General features: G+C 45.3%; 1 protein-coding gene across 1 annotated transcript in view; it reads left to right on the top strand.

Moving 5' to 3' along the window:
- PKDCC (protein kinase domain containing, cytoplasmic) overlaps positions 1-25,182 on the top strand; it is a 127,403-nt gene that overhangs the window by 27,815 nt on the left and 74,406 nt on the right. Inside the window, exon 2 of the mRNA XM_073673309.1 lies at positions 23,363-23,485. Coding sequence (XP_073529410.1) covers positions 23,363-23,485 — 123 coding nt within the window. The remainder of the gene's footprint in view (positions 1-23,362; positions 23,486-25,182) is intronic.

A 25,182-nucleotide genomic window follows, 5' to 3' on the forward strand; every position in this document is an offset into this window, starting at 1 on the left:
GACGTCATTGTTGTGGGGAGACACACACACAAGCCGACTAATCAAAAAAGGAGCTATGGATGCCAGCAGGTAGGAGGCAGTACACAAAGGTCCCAACTGACAGCCACAGAATACTGATACGGCCGCTGGACCAGGGTCCGGAAAATTGATTTTCTCATCTCCACTACTACGGTATCTATACAGATTTTCTAAATGCTATATTTGGGGCTTTGAGTTAGGTAGGCTAAATTGTCACCTAGGTTGTCAACAATTATTGATTCTCACTCATTAGATTGTGGTCAAAACCTGTCAATTTTATAGAGGGTGTGGAGATTGGTTAACAATCAAATGTGTATGGGGGCATCACAGTTTTTGGCTCGATTTAGAGCCAAGGTGACTTGATGGATGAACGATCTGTAGGAAGAGCAATCTTGTGCAAGACTAGACAGGGCCACCAGGGTCTTCTCCACCGTTATCTTGATAGTATCAAGCCATCGGTTGCTGGTCTTCCTCTTCGCCTTGTTCCTTCTATTTTTCCCACCATGATGTCCTTCTCCAGTGATTACTCTCTTCGTATGATGTGTCAAAGTAAGTAGGCATCACAGTAGTCACCCAAATATCAGATGTTTGCCAGTCCTTTAATACTTTCTGAAATAAACTGTAGGACTGAGCTTGCATCTTTATTGGGAGGTCGTAGGAGAGATATTTTGGCTCAGTGGTCAGTTAATATCTTTCTAACATGTAAATCCAGCTTCAATGGAACGTCCAAAATTTTTCACAAATGGGATAAGGACAGGAAATGCGTTAAAATAATATAATATGCAATACTCACCTATTCAATCCATCAATGCTCCAGCAATTCCGCTTCAATGGTCTCTACTAGTCCTGCAGCAATGAAGTCCATTATTCACTAAGAGACCCATGAGCGGGAAGGGCCCAGTGCTGGACAGCCCCTCCTCCTGCCTGACTTCCTCCAACTTGTCCTGACATCCATCATATATATATATACAGCACAAGTTGGGAGGATTTGTATGGAGCAGACTCACATGTCTGTTTTACACAGCAGACTCCCACCGGTAACTGCTGCAATTGGAACTAGTTCTGATCGCAGCATTTCAACCTCTTATATGACATAGTGAACAACGACTATGGCACCTAAGTTGATAAATCGGGGGCCTTTGCCACCACAATTGGACCCCAGGAACCTGATGGGTTGTATAATAGCCGTTGTGGGCATATAAATGGATTTCAATTAGGATCCCCAATTTCTATGTATGCACATGCATGTAATTATTGCAGCTAATGAGTGACCTCAGTGGTCATGTGTCGTGCATACCAGCATGACTGCCAGTGGCTGAGTGATGGACACAATGTCATTGTCGCAGGACTGCAGTGCTGAAAGACAGGGCATTTAGTGGGTGAGCAATTTCCTAACCTCTGATTATTTTTAAAATATCTCCCAAAAATCCTTTAAGAAGGTTGGCTCATGCTAGAGGGTACTGTAATTGAATTAAAGAAGCCCTCACCCATCAAAATTTTTATTCTCTTAATTTTTTGCAGTCATCATATTATACAGCACTGTGTACTTACAATTGCTCATTTTGCCTTTCTACCCAGCTAATTCTTCTCTTTTCCATTAGGTCTATGACATCACATGATTTAAAACTGACTAGCTGAATCCTTTTTAGCGCAATGTCTAAAAAGGAATTCTCTAATCCCTGCATGACTCATGAGTCACTACAAAAGTCCCTGTCAGGAGGAGGGAGCAGCTGGGTCAGGAGTTGAAGAGGGGAATGATAAATGCAGGGACTAGAGACTTCCTGTTTCTACATAGATCAGAGAAAAGAGAAGAATTACTGGATAGAAAGACAAAATGAGCAATTGTAAGGACACAGTGCTGTATAATATTGTAACGGGTCTGGGAGGTGGAACCTCTGAGCAACTCTACAAGGGGGCGGTCCTTGTAAGGAAGCGGGTGGTTCCCAGGGAAGACGGGCAGGTAGTCACGGCAAGTGACAGGGACAGTCTCTGTGTAGAAGGGCAGGTAGTCACGGCAAGTGACAGGGACAGTCTCTGGGTAGAAGGACAGCAGGCAGGTGGCTGGTGAGTGCTCCCAGGTGAGCGGGCGAGAGTCTCTGGACAGGCAGGTGGTCACGGCAAGTGACGGCAGCACCTCCAGGTAGACTAGCAGACAGGTAGCAGGTGGACGCTCCCAGTTGAGCGGGCAAGAGTCTCTGGACAGGCAGGTGGTCACGGCAAGTGACGGCAGAGCCTCCAGGTAGACTAGCAGACAGGTAGCAGGTGGACGCTCCCAGGTGAGCGGGCAAGAGTCTCTGGACAGGCAGGTGGTCACGGCAAGTGACGGCAGAGCCTCCAGGTAGGCTAGCAGGCAGGTAGCAGGTGAGCGCTCCCAGGTGAGCAGGCAAGAGTCTCTGGACAGGCAGGTGGTCCATAGACAGACTGACAGGTGTCGGAAGGCAGACCGTCGGACCGCAGGCTTGCAAGCAGGAATCTGGCAGGTGACTGGCAGGTAACAGGCAGGAATCTGGCAGGTGACTGGCAGGTAACAAGCAGGAATCTGGCAGGTGACTGGCAGGTAACTGGTAACGGGACCTGAGGGCTGAAGCAGATTGAAGGCTTTGCAACAACATTGCTCGGGCACCTCCATTTTGGAGGAGGTGCCTTATATATGGTGAAGTCCTCCGTGGCCAGGAAGCAGCGCGCGCTGCCAGCAGAGCGGGAGGAAGACGCCGGGCACGGAGCGGAGAGGTGAGGGGAACAGCGTCCCTGCCTAGCAGGAGGCAGGGACGCCGACGCTACAAATATGATGATTTCAATATATTAAGAGGATAAAAACTTTGATGAAAGTGCTTCTTTAATAGTGTAAATGATTCAGTAACAAATAAATGGATGTTTTTGAAAACTTTATAGGAAAGTACCAATCATTTATATCTATTTTTTTTAGGGGGCACATATTTTTATATGGGTAGATGAGCTAACAATAATAGCATCCAACCATGAATCCCAGATGTAAAAATTGACGTGATCATGTGTTTTTTGTAGCTGTCTGCTCAGGACCTTCGTGCAATCTATCCTTATATTATGTTGTTATTATTCAGTGTTTGCTCTCTGTATTTTTATGTTTCTGGTTAGTGTTTTATAGACAGCCGCTGTGATGATAAGTAGAGCTGATATATGTTCTTACACAATAGATTTCCTGCCTTGGGAATATTTAAAAGTACTTGAACTTTCATATCTTTTTCCTGGTTGTTATTTTACACTCCCCTTAGGTTCATGGTATACTATATAATCATCGTCTTAAAGTGCACCTGTCACCTGCAAATTTTGGACGCAGCCATCTTTTTTGATGAGTAAATAGGAATTTAAAGGACCAATATGCCACCAAAGTAATGGAAACAACCCCAGACAGGTGCCATTACTGCAGTAAAGTAATTATAAGAGAGTAATAGAATAATGCCTAACAATGTGAATACGTACTAAAACACCTTTGTCCCACATGGGTAGTTATTTGCTTAATAAAACACTGCTTAATGAAGTAGTTTACTAGCCACTAAGTGCTTTTTATTTACTTCTGGGAAAGTCTTAAAGGCAAACGCAGTGCGGGGAAATCTCTGTCATCCCATAAAAATTAAATTGGCTTCATGTAAGACTGGCCCGATATAATTTGGGAAATGTACTATGGTCACACCCATATTCTACAATTAATTTTCCTTTATGTGTTCTTTTGAATTAAAATCATTGAGCAATGCCTGTTCAGGATATTGTAATAATACTTTTAAAGGGGTTGTCTCAAAAGGAGGACCACTGTCCATATGGTCCTTTGGGCATACATGGAAATGACAGGCAGGCTGCAGCTTCTACTTAGCAGTTTGTAAGCGATGCTGGGATGAAATCTAAATGGCTACCAAGTAGAGATGAGCGTTGTTCGACTCGAACTGTTCGCCAATCTCAAATTCGAGCTGTTTTGGGCGGTGTTCGAGCCGTTCGGCAAACACGAACGATTTGAGAAAAATTCGGCTGTTCGAGGTTATGTTCGATAACTGTTCGTGCACCAAAATCATAACTGGATTTTTTCTCAGTAATGATGAAAATTAATGTTAATACGCAGTTTGAGTGTACAGCGGGGTGGGGGGAGGGGCAGGGGATAGATCTCTGCAGGAATAATGAAGATCTCCATTTTTTTTTCTCTTTCCCGCATTTACAGTGGGGAGGTGCAATCTGTCAGCCTATCAGCAGCGCACACACAGAGCGAAGTGCTTTTTTTCACACAAGCAAGGGCATGTGTCATTGGCAGTGTATGTCACATGTCCTTGCCCTATAAAACCAAGCCATTTTCCCCGTCGCCACCATTTTCTCACTGCTGCAGCTGCGTTTTAGACGGCACCGCTGTTGCTGTGTGCGCTATACCTTGTTAATTTCAAGCCAATTTTCGCACAAATCTACAGATAGCTTGGGAGTAGGGAATAGTTGTGATTGCAGTCCTTTTAAGGACTAGGTTACAGCATTTCCTACGACTTTTATCAGGCAGGTCTGTGCTCTTAAATAGATAGATTGTGGGAGTAAAGACTAATTGTAATTGCAGTCCTTTTCAGGACTAGGTTACATCAGTTCCTATCAGTTTTTGCCAGGCAGGTCTGTGCCAGTGCTGTGCAAGTTTTTTTCACAGCATTTGGCTGAATCTAGCAAAGCTAATCCTTTTTGGCCTATTGCAGAGTGTGTTAGTCAGTGGAGTAGCCTATCTGTGTTGCAAGATATACCACCTGTGTATAGAATACCAATTTTTTTACTGCACCTAGTGAAGTAAAATCTTTTGGGCATAGCATCATTCTATTAGTCCATCTATACTGACCTCCATCAGGTTGCAAATTGAATATAATTTTTTTCTGCATCTAGCTCTGAAAAAATATTTGGGCTTCTAGCAGTGTGTGGGACTTGTTCTATTAGTCCATCTATACTGACCTCCATCAGGTTGCAAACTGAATATAATTTTTTTCTGCATCTAGCTCTGAAAAAATATTTGGCCTTCTAGCAGTGTGTGGGACTTGTTCTATTAGTCCATCTATACTGACCTCCATCACGCTGCAAATTCAAAATAATTTTTTGTCTGCATCTAGCTCTGAAAAAATATTTGGCCTTCTAGCAGTGTGTGGGACTTTCTCTATTAGTCCATCTATACTGACCTCCATCAGGTTGCAAACTGAATATATTTTTTTTCTGCATCTACCTCTGAAAAAATATTGGGCTTCTAGCTGTGTGTGGGACTTGTTCTATTAATCCATCTATACAGACCTCCATCAGGTTGCAAACTGAATATAATTTTTTTCTGCATCTACCTCTGAAAAAATATTTGGGCTTCTAGCTGTGTGTGGGACTTGTTCTATTAGTCCATCTATACTGACCTCCATCAGGTTGCAAACTGAATATAATTTTTTTCTGCATCTAGCTCTGAAAAAATATTTGGCCTTCTAGCAGTGTGTGGGACTTTCTCTATTAGTCCATCTATACTGACCTCCATCAGGTTGCAAACTGAATATATTTTTTTTCTGCATCTACCTCTGAAAAAATATTGGGCTTCTAGCTGTGTGTGGGACTTGTTCTATTAATCGATCTATACAGACCTCCATCAGGTTGCAAACTGAATATAATTTTTTTCTGCATCTACCTCTGAAAAAATATTTGGGCTTCTAGCTGTGTGTGGGACTTGTTCTATTAGTCCATCTATACTGACCTCCATCAGGTTGCAAACTGAGTATAATTTTTGTCTGCATCTAGCTCTGAAAAAATATTTGGCCTTCTAGCAGTGTGTGGGACTTTCTCTATTAGTCCATCTATACTGACCTCTATCAGGTTGCAAATTCAAAATAATTTTTTGTCTGCATCTAGCTCTGAAAAAATATTTGGCCTTCTAGCAGTGTGTGGGACTTTCTCTATTTGTCCATCTATACTGACCTCCATCAGGCTGCAAATTAAAAATAATTTTTATCTGCATCTACCTCTGAAAAAATATTTGGCCTTCTAGCTGTGTGTGGGACTTGTTCTATTAGTCCATCTATACTGACCTCCATCAGGTTGCAAACTGAATAAAATTTTTTTCTGCATCTAGCTCTGAAAAAATATTTGGCCTTCTAGCAGTGTGTGGGACTTTCTCTATTAGTCCATCTATACTGACCTCCATCAGGTTGCAAATTAAAAATAATTTTTTGTCTGCATCTAGTTCTGAAAAAATATTTGGCCTTCTAGCAGTGTGTGGGACTTGTTCTATTAGTCCATCTATACTGACCTCCATCAGGTTGCAAACTGAATATATTTTTTTTCTGCATCTACCTCTGAAAAAATATTTGGGCTTCTAGCTGTGTGTAGGACTTGTTCTATTAGTCCATCTATACTGACCTCCATCAGGTTGCAAACTGAATACAATTTTTTTCTGCATCTACCTCTGAAAAAATATTTGGGCTTCTAGCTGTGTGTGAGACTTGTTCTATTAGTCCATCTATACTGACCTCCATCAGGTTGCAAATTGAAAATTATTTTTTTCTGCATCTAACCCAGCCAATAGTTTTGGCCTAATACCACAGTTTGGCCACTCAGCTCTGCTCGGTTCCCATCCACTGTTTTTTTGTGCAAACAACTCCAGAGTTGTGAATTAGTTAACCAAGTGCTACTTTAAGTGGGCTCTCCTCCACATCAACTTCAACATCACAAATACTCCAGTCCTCAAAGGTGTCACCCCAATCGCACTTGCTTCCTCACAGCTCCCAAATCTCCAGCTGCCCGTCTGAGTATGAAGTAGAACAGATGGTTGAGTCTGCAGAGCTGTTTACTCATACTATAGCCTGGGAATCAGAGGTCGACTCCAGCGCTTCTGTGAATCCAGACGAGGAAATGATCTGCACTGATGCCCAGAATCTTTATGAGTCGGATCCAGGACCAGACGCAGAAGGTTCTGACCATAATGTAGACCCTCATTCCCAAACTGTAACTCCTGTTGGTGGAGACAATGAGGAAGACGATGATGAGACTCAAATACCTGATTGGAGCGACAACTTTAGTTTTTTGTCAGGGCAGGAACAGGTTGGCTCTGAGGACGACGGGTGTGATAACGCACAGGGTGATGATGATGAGGTTGGAGATCCCACTTACTGTCAACCCACAGTCAGCCAAGAGATGAGGTCAACAGAGGAGGTGGAGGAAGATGCTAGTGACGACGAGGTCAGGTTGCGCCTTCCTGGACAGAGACGTAGTACTGGAAGCACGTCAACAACTGCATCCTCAAACACAACTCTGCCTCTCACCACAAGTCGTGGTGGCTCTTCAGGCCGCATGGGTGCTAAGCCTTGCATAGCCTGGGCATTTTTTCAGATCGATAAAGATGACCCAACTCGTGTTATCTGTAACATTTGTCAGCAAAAGCTAAGTAGAGGCCAAAAAATACATAGTTTGAGTACTTCATGCATGAACCGGCACATGGACATGAAGCATAAGTTGCAGTGGGAAGCTCAGTGTGCTACAATGCGGTCTAGCCGGCCGAGCCAACCACCGTCTGCCATATCTTGTGCATCCGCGGCCTCTTCATCCTCTGTGACTGGGGGGACAGCAGTCACACCTGTTTTGGGGCGCAGACCTGCCACCTCTTTACCCGCAACAGCCAGCGTGATTGGCAGGTCATCATTTTCTTTGGATGTGGTAACACCTGCTGGTGTTGAGCGCTGTCCGACATCGATAGCACCACCTTTGGATCAAGGCAACCTGACATGTCCGCCTGCATCTTCCTCACAGACCGGCAGTTTGCCGGGGACACCCTTATCAACCCTGTCTAAGCACAATAGCCAGCCCTCGGTCCCTCAGATGTGGACAAGTTAAAGACTATTTCCTCCTAGCCATGAGAAAGCTAAGAGGTTGAATTTCACCATCTGCAAGCTCTTGGCTACAGAAATGCTGCCTTTCCGCCTGGTGGACACAGAGGATTTTCGAGACCTTATGTCCGTCGCAGTGCCCCAGTACCAGATGCCCAGTCGGCACTACTTCTCAAAGAAAGGTGTGCCTGCGCTCCACCAGCATGTCGCACACAACATCACCGCTTCTTTGAGAAACTCTGTGTGTGACAGGGTGCATTTCACCACAGACACTTGGACGAGTAGGCATGGACAGGGGCGTTACATGTCGCTGACTGGGCACTGGGTAACTATGGTGACAGCAGGACAAGGTGCTGCTATCCAAGTCTTGCCGTCCCCATGAGTTGTGCGTCAATCCTCTTTATGTCAAAGTTCCTCCACTGCTTCTGCCTCCTCAACCACCTCTCGGTCTTCCACCTGCACCCAAAGCCTGTCTGGTCATGCCACAAGCTTTCTAACTGCGCAGAAGGGATCCTGCACACCTCCTTACTATGCTGGCAGTAGGGCTCAATGTCATCAGGCGGTTTTTACTTTGAAATGTCTGGGAAATGTGAGTCACACAGCTGAGGAGTTGTGGTCAGCTCTTGAGAACCAATTTCATGAATGGTTGTCTCCACTGGACCTGAAACCAGGGAAGGCCGTGTGCGACAATGCTGCAAACCTGTGTGCGGCCCTTCGCCGGGGCAATGTCACACACGTGCCTTGTGTGGCTCACGTGTTGAACCTGGTTGTCCAGCAATTTTTAGCCCACTATCCCAGACTAGATGGCCTTCTGCAGAGGGCACGGTCGCTGTGTGCTCACTTCCGCCGTTCGCATCCCGCAGCTCAGCGACTTACATCATTGAAAAAATTAAGTGTCCAAACTACAGGTGGTGTAGATTGCTTAACAGCCGGGATAATCCGCTGACTAGCAGACACTGCTACTAGGCACAAAGTATTTCCTGGGCTAGATGCAGTTAAAAATTTGTAAGTAGATACTCTCGTTGGATGCTGAGAAAGCATTCCATAGAGTCTCCTGGCACGCCATATATGATTCTCTTAAAAAGCTTGGGGTAGGGGTCTAGGGGACCCTTTTATAGCCAAAATCACGGCCCTGTATCACAATACGTCACCTAGGCTGAAGATAAATGGAACTGTAGCACCGAGGGCTCGGTTGCTACAGACGTATTGCACCTCACCCAGAGGTGTGATATCTCACTCTCAGATAAGGATGGAGTGTGGATCAGGACCCGACACCTGCATGCATTACACCACATTGCCGTGGGGCAGGGCGACCAATATGCCCCTGAGATGGGCACGACAGTCCCTGTCCCTGGCTGGAGTGGGGGGAGGGAACACTGAGGAAGGGGAACCCTGCAGTGCAGGAGCAGGGAGGAAGCAGTTCCTGGGTGCATTGAGAAGGGAGTATAAAAGGTGGGCACCATCTTAGTTCAGTGCAGAGAAGTCTGAGCAGAAGTGGCAGGGAGCAGGGGCTCTGCATGAGCTCTGCTCCGGAGGCGGGCCTAGTAACAGAGGCCCAGGCCTGCAAGAGGGAGAAGGAAGGAAGAGGAGCGGAGAAGGCTCCAGGAACGAGGAATGAAGGGATCCCAGGGGTGCGGACGGGCGAGTCGCCACCGCACGCCCGAATCCACCTGCGTGGAGGGGCCAGGCCAAAGGGGGAGACCAGTCCCCGAACTAGTGGAGGCAGGAAACGACCCTCAGCTAGAAACCGGAGGCTCTGACATTTTATGTGGCGCAGCCCCTTGCTCCACCCGCTAGGAAGGCACCACATAGGGTCAGGGAAACTGGCGTCAAGTTTACCAAGAGGAGGCCCGAGGCAGCCGGACAGAAGTGTTGGTAAGAAAGGCCAGACAAAGGACACACAAAGGGGGTCCTGTGAAGCGCTCCAAAGTTATCTGGGAGTTGTCTGAGCCCCTCACCTGGTGAGGCCCCTCACCTGGTGAGCACAGAACGACGTGGGCAGCCGTTACCTGCAGACGTGGTCTGGATAATAAGAACTGTGAGTAAAGGCCCTGGACTGCATCACTGACTCCGTGTCGTTACTGCTGCTGCCCTGCACCATCACCCCCATCCTCCGCATACACTGCCCTGAGGCTATACTCCTCCCGTGGGGAGTTATGCTACGCTCTGCTGCACCCACAACACCAGCCTTAGCGGTCTGCCCTGTAGCGGCGGTTCACTCTGACCGCAATCCACGGGTGGCGTAGTCGCCACTGGTTTGACCGCCCTGAGCCACGGAACCGGATCGCCGCCACGAAGACTACAACCACCAGCATCCACCAAAAAGGGTCCGGCTCCGGGTGTCCCAAGGCCCAGGGGGTGCGTCAGAACATTTTCATCACCTTTCACAATCACCAATGGGACAAGGCAGGGATGTCCTCTGTCCCCTCTCTTATACATCCTAGTGACGGAGCACCTGCTCTCATCAATTCGCCATAACCCCAATATTAGGTGGATTGAGGTGGGAGGCACCGAGTACAAGTGCTCTCTATTTGCTGATGATGTCCTAGTATATATCACTCAATCACATATATCCATCCCTGCTGTTATGGCTGAAATAAATCACTTTGTTACATGGTAAAATTTTAAAATCAATGCAGCGAAGTCTGAGGCCCTCGATGTCTCCCTCCCTAAATCCATATAGGATTCCATCCAGTCCAACTTTCCCTTTGCCTGGCCCTCACAGGGTATCAAATACTTAGGAATTCCTATTCATAGAGACCTCTCCGATCTATGTTATCTTAATTTTGGGCCCTTTATTGAACAATTCCATACAGACCACGGTTGGCAAGTTAGAACTGTAAGATTCACTACGTGAACCACTGGTGTTTTGTGGAAAAGCACATGTACACCGCGTTCCAAATTATTATGCAAAAAGTGTTTAGGAGTGATAAGGGAAGAATTTGTTTGTTTGTCAGTTAAACTCATTGATGGTGATGTGTGTCAGGGCTCTTTATATCACTGTAAGCAATTGCAGACACCTGTGCTAATTAGTTTGGCAGGTGTGTCCAATAAAGGCAAGACTACTTAAGAAGGCTCTCTCACATTATTAAGCAGCCTACATTTTCTGCCAAAATGGGAAAGAAAAAGGATGTGTCGGCTGCTGAGAAGCAACAAATTGTGGAGTGTTTAGGTCAAGGCATGACTACAATCAACATTGTGCGATGATCAGGATGAAGTGTCTTGGCAATCAAGAAGTATGTAGCTGATTCACAGTACACACGTGTGCGTGCTGATAAGGGCAAATTGAGGACTCTTTCCTACAGGCAATTACGTCAGGTTGAAAGAGCAGCGGCAAAAAAGCCTTGTCATAGCAGCAGACAAGTTTTTGAAGCTGCTTGTGCCTCCAACGTCCCCCGAACAACAAGATGCAGGGTCCTTCAGAGGTTTGCAGCTGTGCATACGCCATCCTGTCGACCTCCTCTATCCACTTCACACAAGCAGAAACGGCTCCAGTGGGCCAAACATTACATGAAGACTGATTTCAAAACTGTTTTGTTCACGGATGAGTGCCGTGCAGCGCTCGATGGTCCAGATGAATGGAGTGGAGGATGGCTGGTTGATGGACACCCCACGCAAACACGGCTACAGCGCCAACAAGGAGGAGGTGGAGTAATGTTTTGGGCTGGAATCATGGGGAGAGAGATTGTCGGCCCCTTTAGGATCCCTGAAGGCGCTAAAGATGAACTCCATAATGTATGTGGATTTTCTCAAACAGCACTTCCTGCCATGGTTCAAGAAGAAGAACCGTGTATTTCACAGCAAGATCATTTTTCTGCATGATAATGCACCATCTCATGCTGCACATAAAACATCTGCATCTCTGGCTGATATGGGCATAAAAGGGGACAAACTTATGGTGTGACCCCCATGCTCCCCTGACCTCTACCCCATTCAGAACCTTTGGAGCATCATTAAAAGGAGTGTCTATGATGGCGGGAGGCAGTTCACATCTAAGCAACAGCTCTGGGAGGGTATTCTGTCCTCATGCAAAACAATTGAAGCAGAAACCATCCAAAACCTGACAAATTCAATGGACGAGAGAGTTCAGAAGCTCCTTTCGAACAAGGGGTCCTATGTGAAAATGTAACATCACCTAGAATAAAGTTTTGAGTTGAAAACTGTTTGATTTCAGTTTCTAACAACCTGCTAATGCTTATAATTTCAAAAATGACCATTTTTTTGGTCTTTATTAAAATGAAAAGGTTGATCGAAAAGTTTGGGGGATCTAAGAGTGTGGCAACCCAGTAGTCATGATTACTTCGAATTCTGACAATATGAGGGTCATGCTGCAGGTAGTGCAGCAAGAAGGCACTTATGTGTCTTGCGCATCTCGGAGCCCCAAAATTATTTTCCGGGCTAGATGCAGCTAAAAATTATTTTTAATTTTAAATCTGGTGAAGCTTATTATAGATGGCCTAATAGGATCAGTGCTGCACACTGCTACAAAGCCCAAATTATTTTCCAGTCAAGAAACAGATAAACATGATTAGTAATTTGAAAGCTTAAAACGGTTGGTAGGGTGATTTTAACCAATCATCAAGCTTTTACTCTCCCCAGGATGACACAGGGGTAGAAAAGTTGTTTCGGATCCATGATTTGTTCATCTTTATGAACGTGAGTCTGTCTACATTATCAGTGGAGAGCCGCGTGCGCTTATCTGTCAGCACACCACCAGCAGCGCTGAACACACGTTCAGACAGAACGCTGGCTGCGGGGCATGACAAGATCTCCAAGGCGTAAGTGGCTAGCTCCGGCCATTTATCCAGATTGGAAGCCCAAAAAGAGCAAGGGTCCAGTGACACAGTCGTGGCTTCAATGTTTACTTGGAGATACTCCTGTACCATCGTCTCTAGGCGTTGACTATGTGTCAGACTTCTTGTCTCCTGTGGCCTTGCAAAGGATGGGCTAAAAAAGTGGTGAAATGATTCCGCAAAATTGATGTTACCAGCAGATACTGTGGTTCTGTTACGGTTTGAGTGCTGAACACTTGACGGTCCCACGGTTGGCAAGTTGGAACTGTGAGATTCACTACGTGCACCACTGGTATTTTGTGGAAAAGCACATGTAAGATTCTGCAACAGTCTCTGCTGATACTCCTGCATGCGTGCATCCCTTTCTATGGCAGGAATAATTTCTGCAAATTTACTTTTGTACCGGGGATCTAACAGTGTGGCAACCCAGTAGTCAGGATTATTTCTAATTCTCACAATTCGAGGGTCATGTTGCAGGTAGTGCAGCAAGAAGGCACTCATGTGTGTTGCGCATCCAGGAGCACCAAGTCCCTGTTGTGTTGGTGGCGAGGTAGCAATCATGCTTCCTTCCTCTGTCCTCTCCCCCCAACCTCGCACAACAGAAATGTGATCAAGGTCTCCCTCATCTGATGAGTCTTCCATCAGTTCGTCCTCCACTTCTTCCTGGGCTCCTGCACCTTCCTCACTAGTTTGGCTGCTACCATGCGCCCTGGTAAAATCATCTCCCCCACCCTCACATGCCTGCCGCCTTGGTGCTGCCGACCGTCTGGACCTTGCAGATGTTAGCCCTTCCGCATACAACTCCTCCTCCTCTACTTCCTCCACCTCCTCTTGTGCCACCACCTGACTCCGAATTCTGTTTAACATGTGCTCCAGCATGTAAATCACCGGAATAGTCATGCTGATAATGGTATCGTCAGCACTAAACATCTTCGTTGCCATTTCAAAACTGTGCAGAAGGGTGCATAGGTCCCTGATCTGAGACCACTCCTCCAGCGTGATTTGCCCCACCTCTGAATCTCGTTGGCCCAGGCTATACGTCAGAACGTATTGCACCAGGGCTTGTCGGTGCTGCCACAGTCGCTGCAACATGTGCAGAGTTGAATTCCACCGGGTAGGCACATCGCATTTTAGCCGGTGAAGTGGCAGGCCCAACGACTTCTGTAGAGATGTAAGTCGCTGAGCTGCGGGATGCGAACGGCGGAAGTGAGCACACAGCGACCGTGCCCTCTGCAGAAGGCCATCTAGTCTGGGATAGTGGGCTAAAAATTGCTGGACAACCAGGTTCAACACGTGAGCCATACAAGGCACGTGTGTGACATTGCCCCGGCGAAGGGCCGCACCCAGGTTTGCAGCATTGTCGCACACGGCCTTCCCTGGTTTCAGGTCCAGTGGAGACAACCATTCATGAAATTGGTTCTCCAGAGCTGACCACAACTCCTCAGCTGTGTGACTCACATTTCCCAGACATTTCAATGTAAAAACCGCCTGATGACGTTGAGCCCTACTGCCAGCATAGTAAGGAGGTGTGCAGGATCCCTTCTGCGCAGTTAGAAAGCTTGTGGCATGACCAGACAGGCTTTGGGTGCAGGTGGAAGACCGAGAGGAGGTTGAGGAGGCAGAAGCAGTGGAGGAAAAATGACATAAAGAGGATTGACGCACAACTCGTGGGGACGGCAAGACTTGGACAGCAGCCCCTTGTCCTGCTGTCACCATAGTTACCCAGTGCCCAGTCAGCGACATGTAACGCCCCTGTCCATGCCTACTCGTCCAAGTGTCTGTGGTGAAATGCACCCTGTCACACACAGAGTTTCTCAAAGAAGCGGTGATGTTGTGTGCGACATGCTGGTGGAGCGCAGGCACACCTTTCTTTGAGAAGTAGTGCCGACTGGGCATCTGGTACTGGGGCACTGCGACGGACATAAGGTCTCGAAAATCCTCTGTGTCCACCAGGCGAAAAGGCAGCATTTCTGTAGCCAAGAGCTTGCAGATGGTGAAATTCAACCTCTTAGCTTTCTCATGGCTAGGAGGAAATGGTCTTTTACTTGTCCACATCTGAGGGACCGAGGGCTGGCTATTGTGCTTAGACGGGGTTGATAAGGGTGTCCCCGGCAAACTGCCGGTCTGTGAGGAAGATGCAGGCGGACATGTTAGGTTGCCTTGATCCAAAGGTGGTGCTATCGATGTCGGACAGCGCTCAAGACCAGCTGGTGTTACCACCTCCAAAGAAAATGATGACCTGCCAATCACGCTGGCTGTTGCGGGTAAAGAGGTGGCAGGTCTGCGCCCCAAAACAGGTGTGACTGCTGTCCCCCCAGTCACAGAGGATGAAGAGGCCGCGGATGCACAAGATATGGCAGACGGTGGTTGGCCCGGCCGGCTAGACCGCATTGTAGCACACTGAGCTTCCCACTGCAACTTATGCTTCATGTCCATGTGCCGGTTCATGCATGAAGTACTCAAACTATGTATTTTTTGGCCTCTACTTAGCTTTTGCTGACAAATGTTACAGATAACACGAGTTGGGTCATCTTTATCGATCTGAAAAAATGCCCAGGCTATGCAAGGCTTAGCACCCATGCGACCTGAAGAGCCACCACGACTTGTGGTGAGAGGCAGAGTTGTGTTTGAGGATGCAGTTGTTGACGTGCTTCCAGTACTACGTCTCTGTCCAGGAAGGCGCAACCTGACCTCGTCGTCACTAGCATCTTCCTCCACCTCCTCTGCTGACCTCATCTCTTGGCTGACTGTGGGTTGACAGTAAGTGGGATCTCCGACCTCATCATCATCACCCTGTGCGTTATCACACCCGTCGTCCTCAGAGCCAACCTGTTCCTGCCCTGACAAAAAACTAAAGTTGTCGCTCCAATCAGGTATTTGAGTCTTATCATCGTCTTCCTCATTGTCTCCACCAACAGGAGTTACAGTTTGGGAATGAGGGTCTACATTATGGTCAGAACCTTCTGCGTCTGGTCCTGGATCCGACTCATAAAGATTCTGGTCATCAGTGCAGATCATTTCCTCGTCTGGATTCACAGAAGCGCTGGAGTCGACCTCTGATTCCCAGGCTATAGTATGAGTAAACAGCTCTGCAGACTCAACCATCTGTTCTACCTCATACTCAGACGGGCAGCTGGAGATTTGGGAGCTGTGAGGAAGCAAGTGCGATTTGGGTGACACCTTTGAGGACTGGAGTATTTGTGATGTTGAAGTTGATGTGGAGGAGAGCCCACTTAAAGGAGCACTTGATATCCGTTGAAGCACCTGCTGTTTTTGTGCCTCATCTGGAATTTGTAGCGATTGGCGTGGCCGTAAGAAAGGGATCTTATCACATTGTCCGCTAAAAGAAGTAGACATTTTAGTTTGGCTGGAAGATGGTCTTTCTTCTGCACCTACCCCACGGACACAACCTTTTTTCCCCTTCCCAACACGCCTATTCCCCTTTCCACCAGCAGCAGGCCTTTTTCCACTCATTTTGGTGGTTAACTAATTCACAACTCTGGAGTTGTTTGCACAAAAAAACAATGGATGGTAACCGAGCAGAGCTGAGTGGCCAAACTGTGGTATTAGGCCAAAACTATTGGCTGGGTTAGATGCAGAAAAAAATTATTTTTAATTTGCAACCTGATGGAGGTCAGTATAGATGGACTAATAGACCAAGTCCCACACACCGCTAGAAGCCCAAATATTTTTTCAGAGCTAGATGCAGAAATTTTTTTTATTCAATTTGCAACCTGATGGAGGTCAGTATAGATGGACTAATAGACCAAGTCCCACACACCGCTAGAAGCCCAAATATTTTTTCAGAGCTAGATGCAGAAAATTTTTTTATTCAATTTGCAACCTGATGGAGGTCAGTATAGATGGACTAATAGACCAAGTCCCACACACTGCTAGAAGCCCAAATATTTTTTCAGAGCTAGATGCAGAAAAAAATTATTTTTAATTTGCAACCTGATGGAGGTCAGTATAGATGGACTAATAGACCAAGTCCCACACACCGCTAGAAGCCCAAATATTTTTTCAGAGCTAGATGCAGAAAATTTTTTTATTCAATTTGCAACCTGATGGAGGTCAGTATAGATGGACTAATAGACCAAGTCCCACACACTGCTAGAAGCCCAAATATTTTTTCAGAGCTAGATGCAGAAAAAAATTATTTTTAATTTGCAACCTGATGGAGGTCAGTATAGATGGACTAATAGACCAAGTGCCACACACCGCTAGAAGCCCAAATATTTTTTCAGAGCTAGATGCAGAAAAAAATTATATTCAATTTGCAACCTGCTGGACGTCAGTATAGAAGGACTAATAGAACAAGTCCCACACACTGCTAGAAGCCCAAATATTTTTTCAGAGCTAAATGAAGAAAAAAATTATTTTTAATTTGCAACCTGATGGAGGTCAGTATAGATGGACTAATAGACCAAGTCCCACACACTGCTAGAAGCCCAAATATTTTTTCAGAGCTAGATGCAGAAAAAAATTATTTTTAATTTGCAACCTGATGGAGGTCAGTATAGATGGACTAATAGACCAAGTCCCACACACCGCTAGAAGCCCAAATATTTTTTCAGAGCTAGATGCAGAAAAAAATTATATTCAATTTGCAACCTGCTGGACGTCAGTATAGAAGGACTAATAGAACAAGTCCCACACACTGCTAGAAGCCCAAATATTTTTTCAGAGCTAAATGAAGAAAAAAATTATTTTTAATTTGCAACCTGATGGAGGTCAGTATAGATGGACTAATAGACCAAGTCCCACACACTGCTAGAAGCCCAAATATTTTTTCAGAGCTAGATGCAGAAAAAAATTATTTTTAATTTGCAACCTGATGGAGGTCAGTATAGATGGACTAATAGAACAAGTCCCACACGCTGCTAGAAGCCCAAATATTTTTTCAGAGATAAATGAAGAAAAAAATTATTTTTAATTTGCATCCTGATGAAGGTCAGTATAGATGGACTAATAGACCAAGTCCCACACACTGCTAGAAGCCCAAATATTTTTTCAGAGCTAGATGCAGAAAAAAATTATTTTTAATTTGCAACCTGATGGAGGTCAGTATAGATGGACTAATAGACCAAGTCCCACACACCGCTAGAAGCCCAAATATTTTTTCAGAGCTAGATGCAGAAAAAAATTATATTCAGTTTGCAACCTGATGGAGGTCAGTATAGATGGACTAATAGAATGATGCTATGCCCAAAAGATTTTACTTCACTAGGTGCAGTAAAAAAATTGGTATTCTATACACAGGTGGTATATCTTGCAACACAGATAGGCTACTCCACTGACTAACACACTCTGCAATAGGCCAAAAAGGATTAGCTTTGCTAGATTCAGCCAAATGCTGTGAAAAAAACTTGCACAGCACTGGCACAGACCTGCCTGGCAAAAACTGATAGGAACTGATGTAACCTAGTCCTGAAAAGGACTCCAATTACAATTAGTCTTTACTCCCACAATCTATCTATTTAAGAGCACAGACCTGCCTGATAAAAGTCGTAGGAAATGCTGTAACCTAGTCCTTAAAAGGACTGCAATCACAACTATTCCCTACTCCCAAGCTATCTGTAGATTTGTGCGAAAATTGGCTTGAAATTAACAAGGTATAGCGCACACAGCAACAGCGGTGCCGTCTAAAACGCAGCTGCAGCAGTGAGAAAATGGTGGCGACGGGGAAAATGGCTTGGTCTTATAGGGCAAGGACATGTGACATACACTGCCAATCACACATGCCCTTGCTTGTGTGAAAAAAAGCACTTCGCTCCGTGTGTGTGCTGCTGATAGGCTGACAGATTGCACCTCCCCACTGCAAATGCGGGAAAGAGAAAAAAAAATGGAGATCTTCATTGTTCCTGCAGAGATCCATCCCCTGCCCCTCCCCCCGCCCCGCTGTACACTCAAACTGCGTATTAACATTAATTTTCATCATTACTGAGAAAAAATCCAGTTATGATTTTGGTGCACGAACAGTTATCGAACATAACCTCGAACAGCCGAATTTTTCTCAAATTGTTCGTGTTCGCCGACCGGCTCGAACACCGCCCAAAACAGCTCGAATTTGAGATTGGCGAACAGTTCGAGTAGAACAACGCTCATCTCTATTCGGGACCACGGGATACTCAGTGAAGAGCATCAGGAGGCACCCCAAGGCATAGGGGCTGGGACTGGCAGTAGGATGCCTTGCGGTGGACAGCCGAGCTCGATCCTTATAAAAGCTTTTTAACTGCAGCAGCTTTAGTGGACGCTACTGGAGCTGCAATTACGCGGCTGCTGGCATGAGACTTGCCCTCCAATAGATCCTTGTAAATGGATTTAAAGTGTATTCATTCAAATTAGAGAGACAATTTAAATTAAAAAGCTTAGAGCTGCCTCCACCACAGGGGGCTCGCTCGACCCACCAGCGGACAGGCACCAGTATTGGGAGAGGGGGGCTGGCCGTCAGGGTTCACCGCGGCTCTGGCACAAACCCGGCGACACGGAGGTGGCACGGGCAGGAGCGGACTGAACGTGTCGGCTTCTCACTTTTTGGATTTTAGAAGGGCATGACATGCCTATATCTGTGTCTCCCCCTCCTTTTACTCCTCCACCTCTTTTCTTTTTGCATGACTATATGTACTTGTCACTTTTCCATGTGTTAGTTGTGTCTTCTGAGCAGTTTGTCAGCTTTTGGACACCTTTGAAGGTGTTTTCTATGTGTTTCTATGTGATTTTGTTTGCCTGCCATTGGTTTTAACGGTGTTCGAAGGTGTTCGACGAACAGTTTGGCGAACACACGGGTGTTCGACGAACCGAACCGAACTCGAACACTACGGGGGTGGCTCAACACTACTACCAAGTAATACTACATTTTTTAATTCAATGGCCTGGTTGGCTATGGTTGCACCATGCAAAATCAGCTTTTTGTTAGAGGTGCTGGGAGCAGGTCACAAGACGATAAGCTGTTTGCCATTGAGACTGGTCTAGTTTAGATAACCCAAATTCATATACCCTATTAGCACTTTTTCCAGTTAACAAAGGTGGTTCTTTAGTTTTGGAGCATTATTAAAAGGGTTTTCTGGTTTTGAAAAACCCCTATCCTGTCTGCAGTTTGTTTTAAAAATAACAAACGGTGCTTTACTCTCCCTGACCAAATCCAGTGCTGAGTCTCCTCCGCTGTCTCTGTGTCTGATATTGTCTGCAGCGCTAATGTCACATCAACAGCGCTGCAGCCAATGAGTGAGCTCAGTAGCTCTGCCTGAATTGATGGCTGAGAGCCGCAGACCTCACTGATTGGCTGCAGTGCTGCCGACATGACGTCAACACTGGAGACAATAACAGACAATAGGAGCAGCGGTGGAGACTGAGTGCTGAATCTGGGGATGGTGCGTGTACAAACCAGAAAACCCCTTTAAGTAGCTAGAGTAGTGCATTATAGTAAAGAACTACTTTCTGTATCATCTGATCAAACTGGGCTTGACATTTTGGTGGCAGCTTTTTCCACCCAGGAATAAAATGATTACTATTCGTTTCCATTTAAATCACTCTTGGTCCAATTTCCACTACCTTGTTGCTTACTATGATGGTTCTTGCCACTCTTTTGTTAAAAGCCAAGGACCTACCAGAGTAGGACCTCTCTGTCAATCACCAAAGGCATGGTATGCACCTGCGTATTTTTGCTAATCTGGTGAGATGGATCCTCCAAGCCCAAAGTCGCACACAGGCAACTGGCATTGGTGCAGCAGGGAAGGGGGGCACATGGGAAACGGGTAGTAGAAGCACTGGAGGCCGCAGGCAGACACATAACGGGGAAGCAGGTAGCAGAGGTACAGGAGGCCTCAGGCAGACAAGAGACCGGGAAGCAGGTAGCAGAGGTACTGGAGGCCTCAGGCAGACAGATGACCGGGAATCAGGTAGCATTAGACCATGAAGCAGGTAGCAGAGGTACTGGAAGCCGCAGGCAGACATGAGACCTCAAAGCAGGTAGCAGAGGTACTGAAGGCCTCAGGCAGACAGGAGACCGCGAAGCACATAACAGAGGTACTGGAGGCTGCAGGCCGACAGGAGACCATGAAGCACGTTGCTGAGGTACTGGAGGCTGCAGGCAGACAGGAGACAGTGAAGCAGGTAGCAGAGGTACTGGAAACCACAAGCAGACAGGAGTCTGGGAAGCAGGTAGTAGAGGTACTGGAGTCCACAAGCAGACAGGAGACTGGGAAGCAGGTAGCAGAGGTACTGGAGGCCTCAGGCAGACATATGACCAGGAAGCAGGTAGCAGAGGTACTGAAGGTCTCAGGCAGACAGGATACCGCGAAGCACATAGCAGAGGTACTGGAGGCTGCAGGCAGACAGGAGACTGTGAAGCAAGTAGCAGAGGTACTGGAGGCCGCAAGCAGACAGGAGACCATGAAGCAGGTAGCAGAGGTACTGGAGGCCTCAGGCAGACAGATGACTGAGAAACAGGTAGCAGAAGTACCGGAGGCCACAAGCAGACAGGAGACCGAGAACAGGTAGCAGAGGTGCTGGAGGGCACAAAAAGACAGGATTTAGGAACACTAAAAGTCTTAATACCAAGACACAGATGTGTGTCTTGGTAGGCCATATATAGGCCCAGGCAAATAATCACATGGGAGCACGCCAGACCACCTGCAAAGCCCAACATTGAGCACAACTGAGTTCAGCGGACCAGAGTCAGGGAGGCAAAGCGTGGATCCCAGACAGGTGTGTAACACTGTGATATTTATACCCTTGAAAGTAACCACTCGAAGATTGGCTATACACACAAGATAGTGTTCACTTATCTCTCCCGATTCCCCTAGACACCTGCATTTTTATTTTTTATTTTTATCTACCCCATTCTTATTTCCTCCATTAGCATCTGTCATGGGAGAATCTGGAGACCCGAATATAAATTCTATTCAACTGGTTTTCCAAAAAATCAGTGGCTCTAACCCAATGTGTTCAGGGTCTTTACTGCTGCTGCCCTCTGAGGCAGAAAACGCTGAACAGTAATCAAAGAAACTTTTTTTGACCCAATATAACAAATTTGAGGTCTAGATTTACTAAAATAAAAGCTACCTTTTGATAAAAAATTGCACATAAACACATCAAATATAAAATAATGAAATCAGACGTTAAATGACTTTTTGGTGTGAGTTGTCAGACTAGCAAAACCATTTCTGGCCATGCGTGACTGACTGCTATGGCGATTGACATAAAGTGTATTAATATTTGTCAATGAGAAATGACCATGATGGGAATTACTTTTCCAATTTCTGTCTTGTTCTGTATAACCGCTATACGGTGATTACTGCTCCATCTCAAAATACATCTAAAACAATTATTCTGCAGGTATTGGCCAAAGAAAAGAGCGCACACCCACTGTTCATCTGCTCTGAAAACACTTCCCAGTACTTGAAACAGATGTAGGAAAGAAACAAAATTAGAGGTTACCAGAAATCCCAGCAGCCGATCACTGGTGCAATTAATTTCATATTACCAATCTGAAGGGAATGTTTCTGTAGTGTCACATTTAATACAAAATATCAAAAATATGGAATTTGGGTATTGCATTTTTATGAGTCTGATTATTTATCCAATTATCATGTATTAATATACTGCGACAGCATATTCCGCCGTGTTATGCATAGAGGAGTCATGTATTAACAGAGTTTTTTTAGTTTTGCTGCATAAATGCCAAAGTCTGTTAGGCCTAAAATAAAAAAAATGCAGCAAAGCAGGAGCATTCTGATTTTTACAGAACCTTCCAATAGGGAATATTTAAGAAGATGTTTCATCAAAATGTTTATTTTGTTATCCCTCGTTATGTAATGGTGCGTAACTGTATTACAGAACTTAACGATCGCCGTCTTCCCCAGTTTCCAGCGCCGCTCCGATCCTCTTCTGGCCCATGTGACCTGATTAACAGATTAGATGGCTCATACAGGGGTTGTAGTGTGCACCGGAAATCACTTTCTCAATGTAAGTCTATGGACTTATACTGATGGTAGTTGCACCAACCCACACAATGGTCCATGTGTGCACCAGCAAAGCTGAAGAGCAGTCACGTGGGACAGGAACGGCTCTGGAAACCGGAGAAGACGGCAAACAGCAAGTATGTTAATGCGCTTGCACATCATTACATAGGTAATTAAGAGGAATTCCGAAATAAAAATTTTAATGAGTCTTTTTCTTTAAGCATTTACATTGCTTCACAAGTATCTATCATGGGCTATATTAAATTAATGATACAATAAATACCTAAAAAATTAATTTATTTTTATTTCATTTTATTTATTGGTAACATTGGTAAAAACATCTAACCTCAATTATCGTAACATTATTTAACTTCCTCTGTCTTTGATGGGATCATTCAGCCATTTAACGTGTATGGGAGCCTTGCGACTGTCCCCCAGTAAATTACGTTGGAGGACATAAGGATCGTACGATTGCATTTCAGTCGCTCGTCTCAAATACGCTTGTCTGCACCTGCCCTAATTTTGTATCTGGAGTCATCCATTGGGTCTACTATTCAAGTACATGTAGAATGGATCCACTGGATTACTTTCACCAACTGCTTTGGAAGTGACAATTTTAGCAGAAACACATTTCATCGATGCCTAAACTAGAGGTTTAAGGTATTTATTAAAAACAATTGAGGCAGACTGTTTTGGTATTGCATACCTGTAATACAGATTGATCTCATCTGCTTGTATTGTGATTTTTCAGCTTTATGGACATTGTTATCAAGACAGCAATGACATCTCTGACACCCTGACAACCATCATTGAACTGGGTTCCCCTCTAGAGATGATTCAGCTTTTGCAATCCTCTTGGGAGGACAGATTTCGGGTAAGTGAACAGTTTAATTTGATTCATAAAAAGATTCCCATTTTTATTATTGTAAGAAAAACGGTATCATTTTTCTTCAAAGTTCCTACATTACAAAGACAAATCGCAGGAAAAGATTTTATGTAATAATTTCATTCATCCATTCGAAAAAGGATGCCCATAGCCAACTGCAAGAGGTATCTAATTTTCTACTAGGTAACAGACTGCATGAGTTACAGCACTTCTACAGGACAGATGAAGTATTACAGCTGGTTAGAAAAGATTTAACATACTTATCCACTCCACCAATCTGGCCCTGAAGTTCTGCGCAGTTCAAGAGACTGAAACTAAACTGGGTATAAGTGGCACCCCTTGGTGTAAACATATGCAGATTAATCTTCCAATAAATCTGATAAGAATGGGATGTCAATGATAGATCCATCAAGCCCCCTTCAAACATACCAGACCCGTACAACTCTATTGTCTAACTATCTTAATTTAACTAGTCCAGAATTTTTTAAAAAAGTAGGTAGCATGCTAAAATAAATAATAACCATTAATCACCTGTCAAACTCCCTATAGCCCCCAACAGTCTTCATTTACTTCCCTACAGTAATGATTGGCCGCCATGCATCCATGCGACCTCAGCATCTAAACACTGGTCTTAGCGTTAGTTATTCTAAATTTCATGAGACCATTGAGGCTAGTGATTGGCTGCAGTGATCATGTGACTGTGTGTGAAGTCACCGTTTGCTGGACAATTAAACAAAGATTGGTGAGATTATTGGACTGTCGGTACTGGAGCAGAAGGGGATTTGATAAGTGAGTATTGGTTATACTCTTGATACTGTATATCACATTGCCTGTTTTTAGGCCAGTTTTTTTTTAAATGCAGACAACCCCTTTAAAAGGAATTTGTTTTTGCTGCCCCATCTGAAGGCAGCATATTGTAGGGGCAGAGATTCTGATTCTACTGATGTATCACGTACTGGGCTTCTTGCTGTAGTTTTGATAATTTCTCTGTTTTATCTGTTGTAGAACTGCTAGCTCTGTCCTGGGTTAGCTCTGTATAACCCCGCCCACACCACTGATTGATAGGTTTCTGTGTACACTGTGCATAGGCAGAAAGATGCCAATCAGTCATTGGGTGTGGCGATAGAGAGAGCTCATGAATATTGTGGACTACATTGCTGCAGGTTTGCTAGTCCTCTCAGTAATTACCTCTCGCTGATAGAACACTGTTTTATCAAAATTATAGCACGATGGCTCAGTGGTTAGCACTGCTGCTTTGGAGTGCTGGGGTCCTGGGTTCAAATCCCACCAAGAACAACATCTGTTTGCGTGGGTTTCCTCCGGGTTCTCCGGTTTCCTCCCACACTCCAAAGACATACTGATAAGGAATTTAGATTGTGAGCCCCAATGGGTACAGCGATGATAATGTCTGTAAAGCGCTGTGGAATTAATGGCGCTATATAAGTGAGTAAAATAAATTAAACTATTGCAAACTGAATAGTAAAGGATCGTTTATACTGGGCAATGCGGTGTGCCAACATGCTTGCTGCTTGGCAGTCATTTAATAGCCTGTTTACACAGGTAGACCATGATACAGATGTGCACTGATCACTCTGTAAAAGATCGTTCAGTGCACATAGGCCGCCATTGTTCTCAGCAGCTTAAGTTCTGTTTTCAAAGGATGGTGCACTGCCCGGAACCATGAT

This window comes from Phyllobates terribilis, unplaced genomic scaffold (genome assembly GCF_046119375.1).
Source record: "Phyllobates terribilis strain yellow unplaced genomic scaffold, ASM4611937v1 Scaffold_3__8_contigs__length_932513732, whole genome shotgun sequence".
NCBI classification, from domain to species: Eukaryota; Metazoa; Chordata; class Amphibia; order Anura; family Dendrobatidae; genus Phyllobates; species Phyllobates terribilis.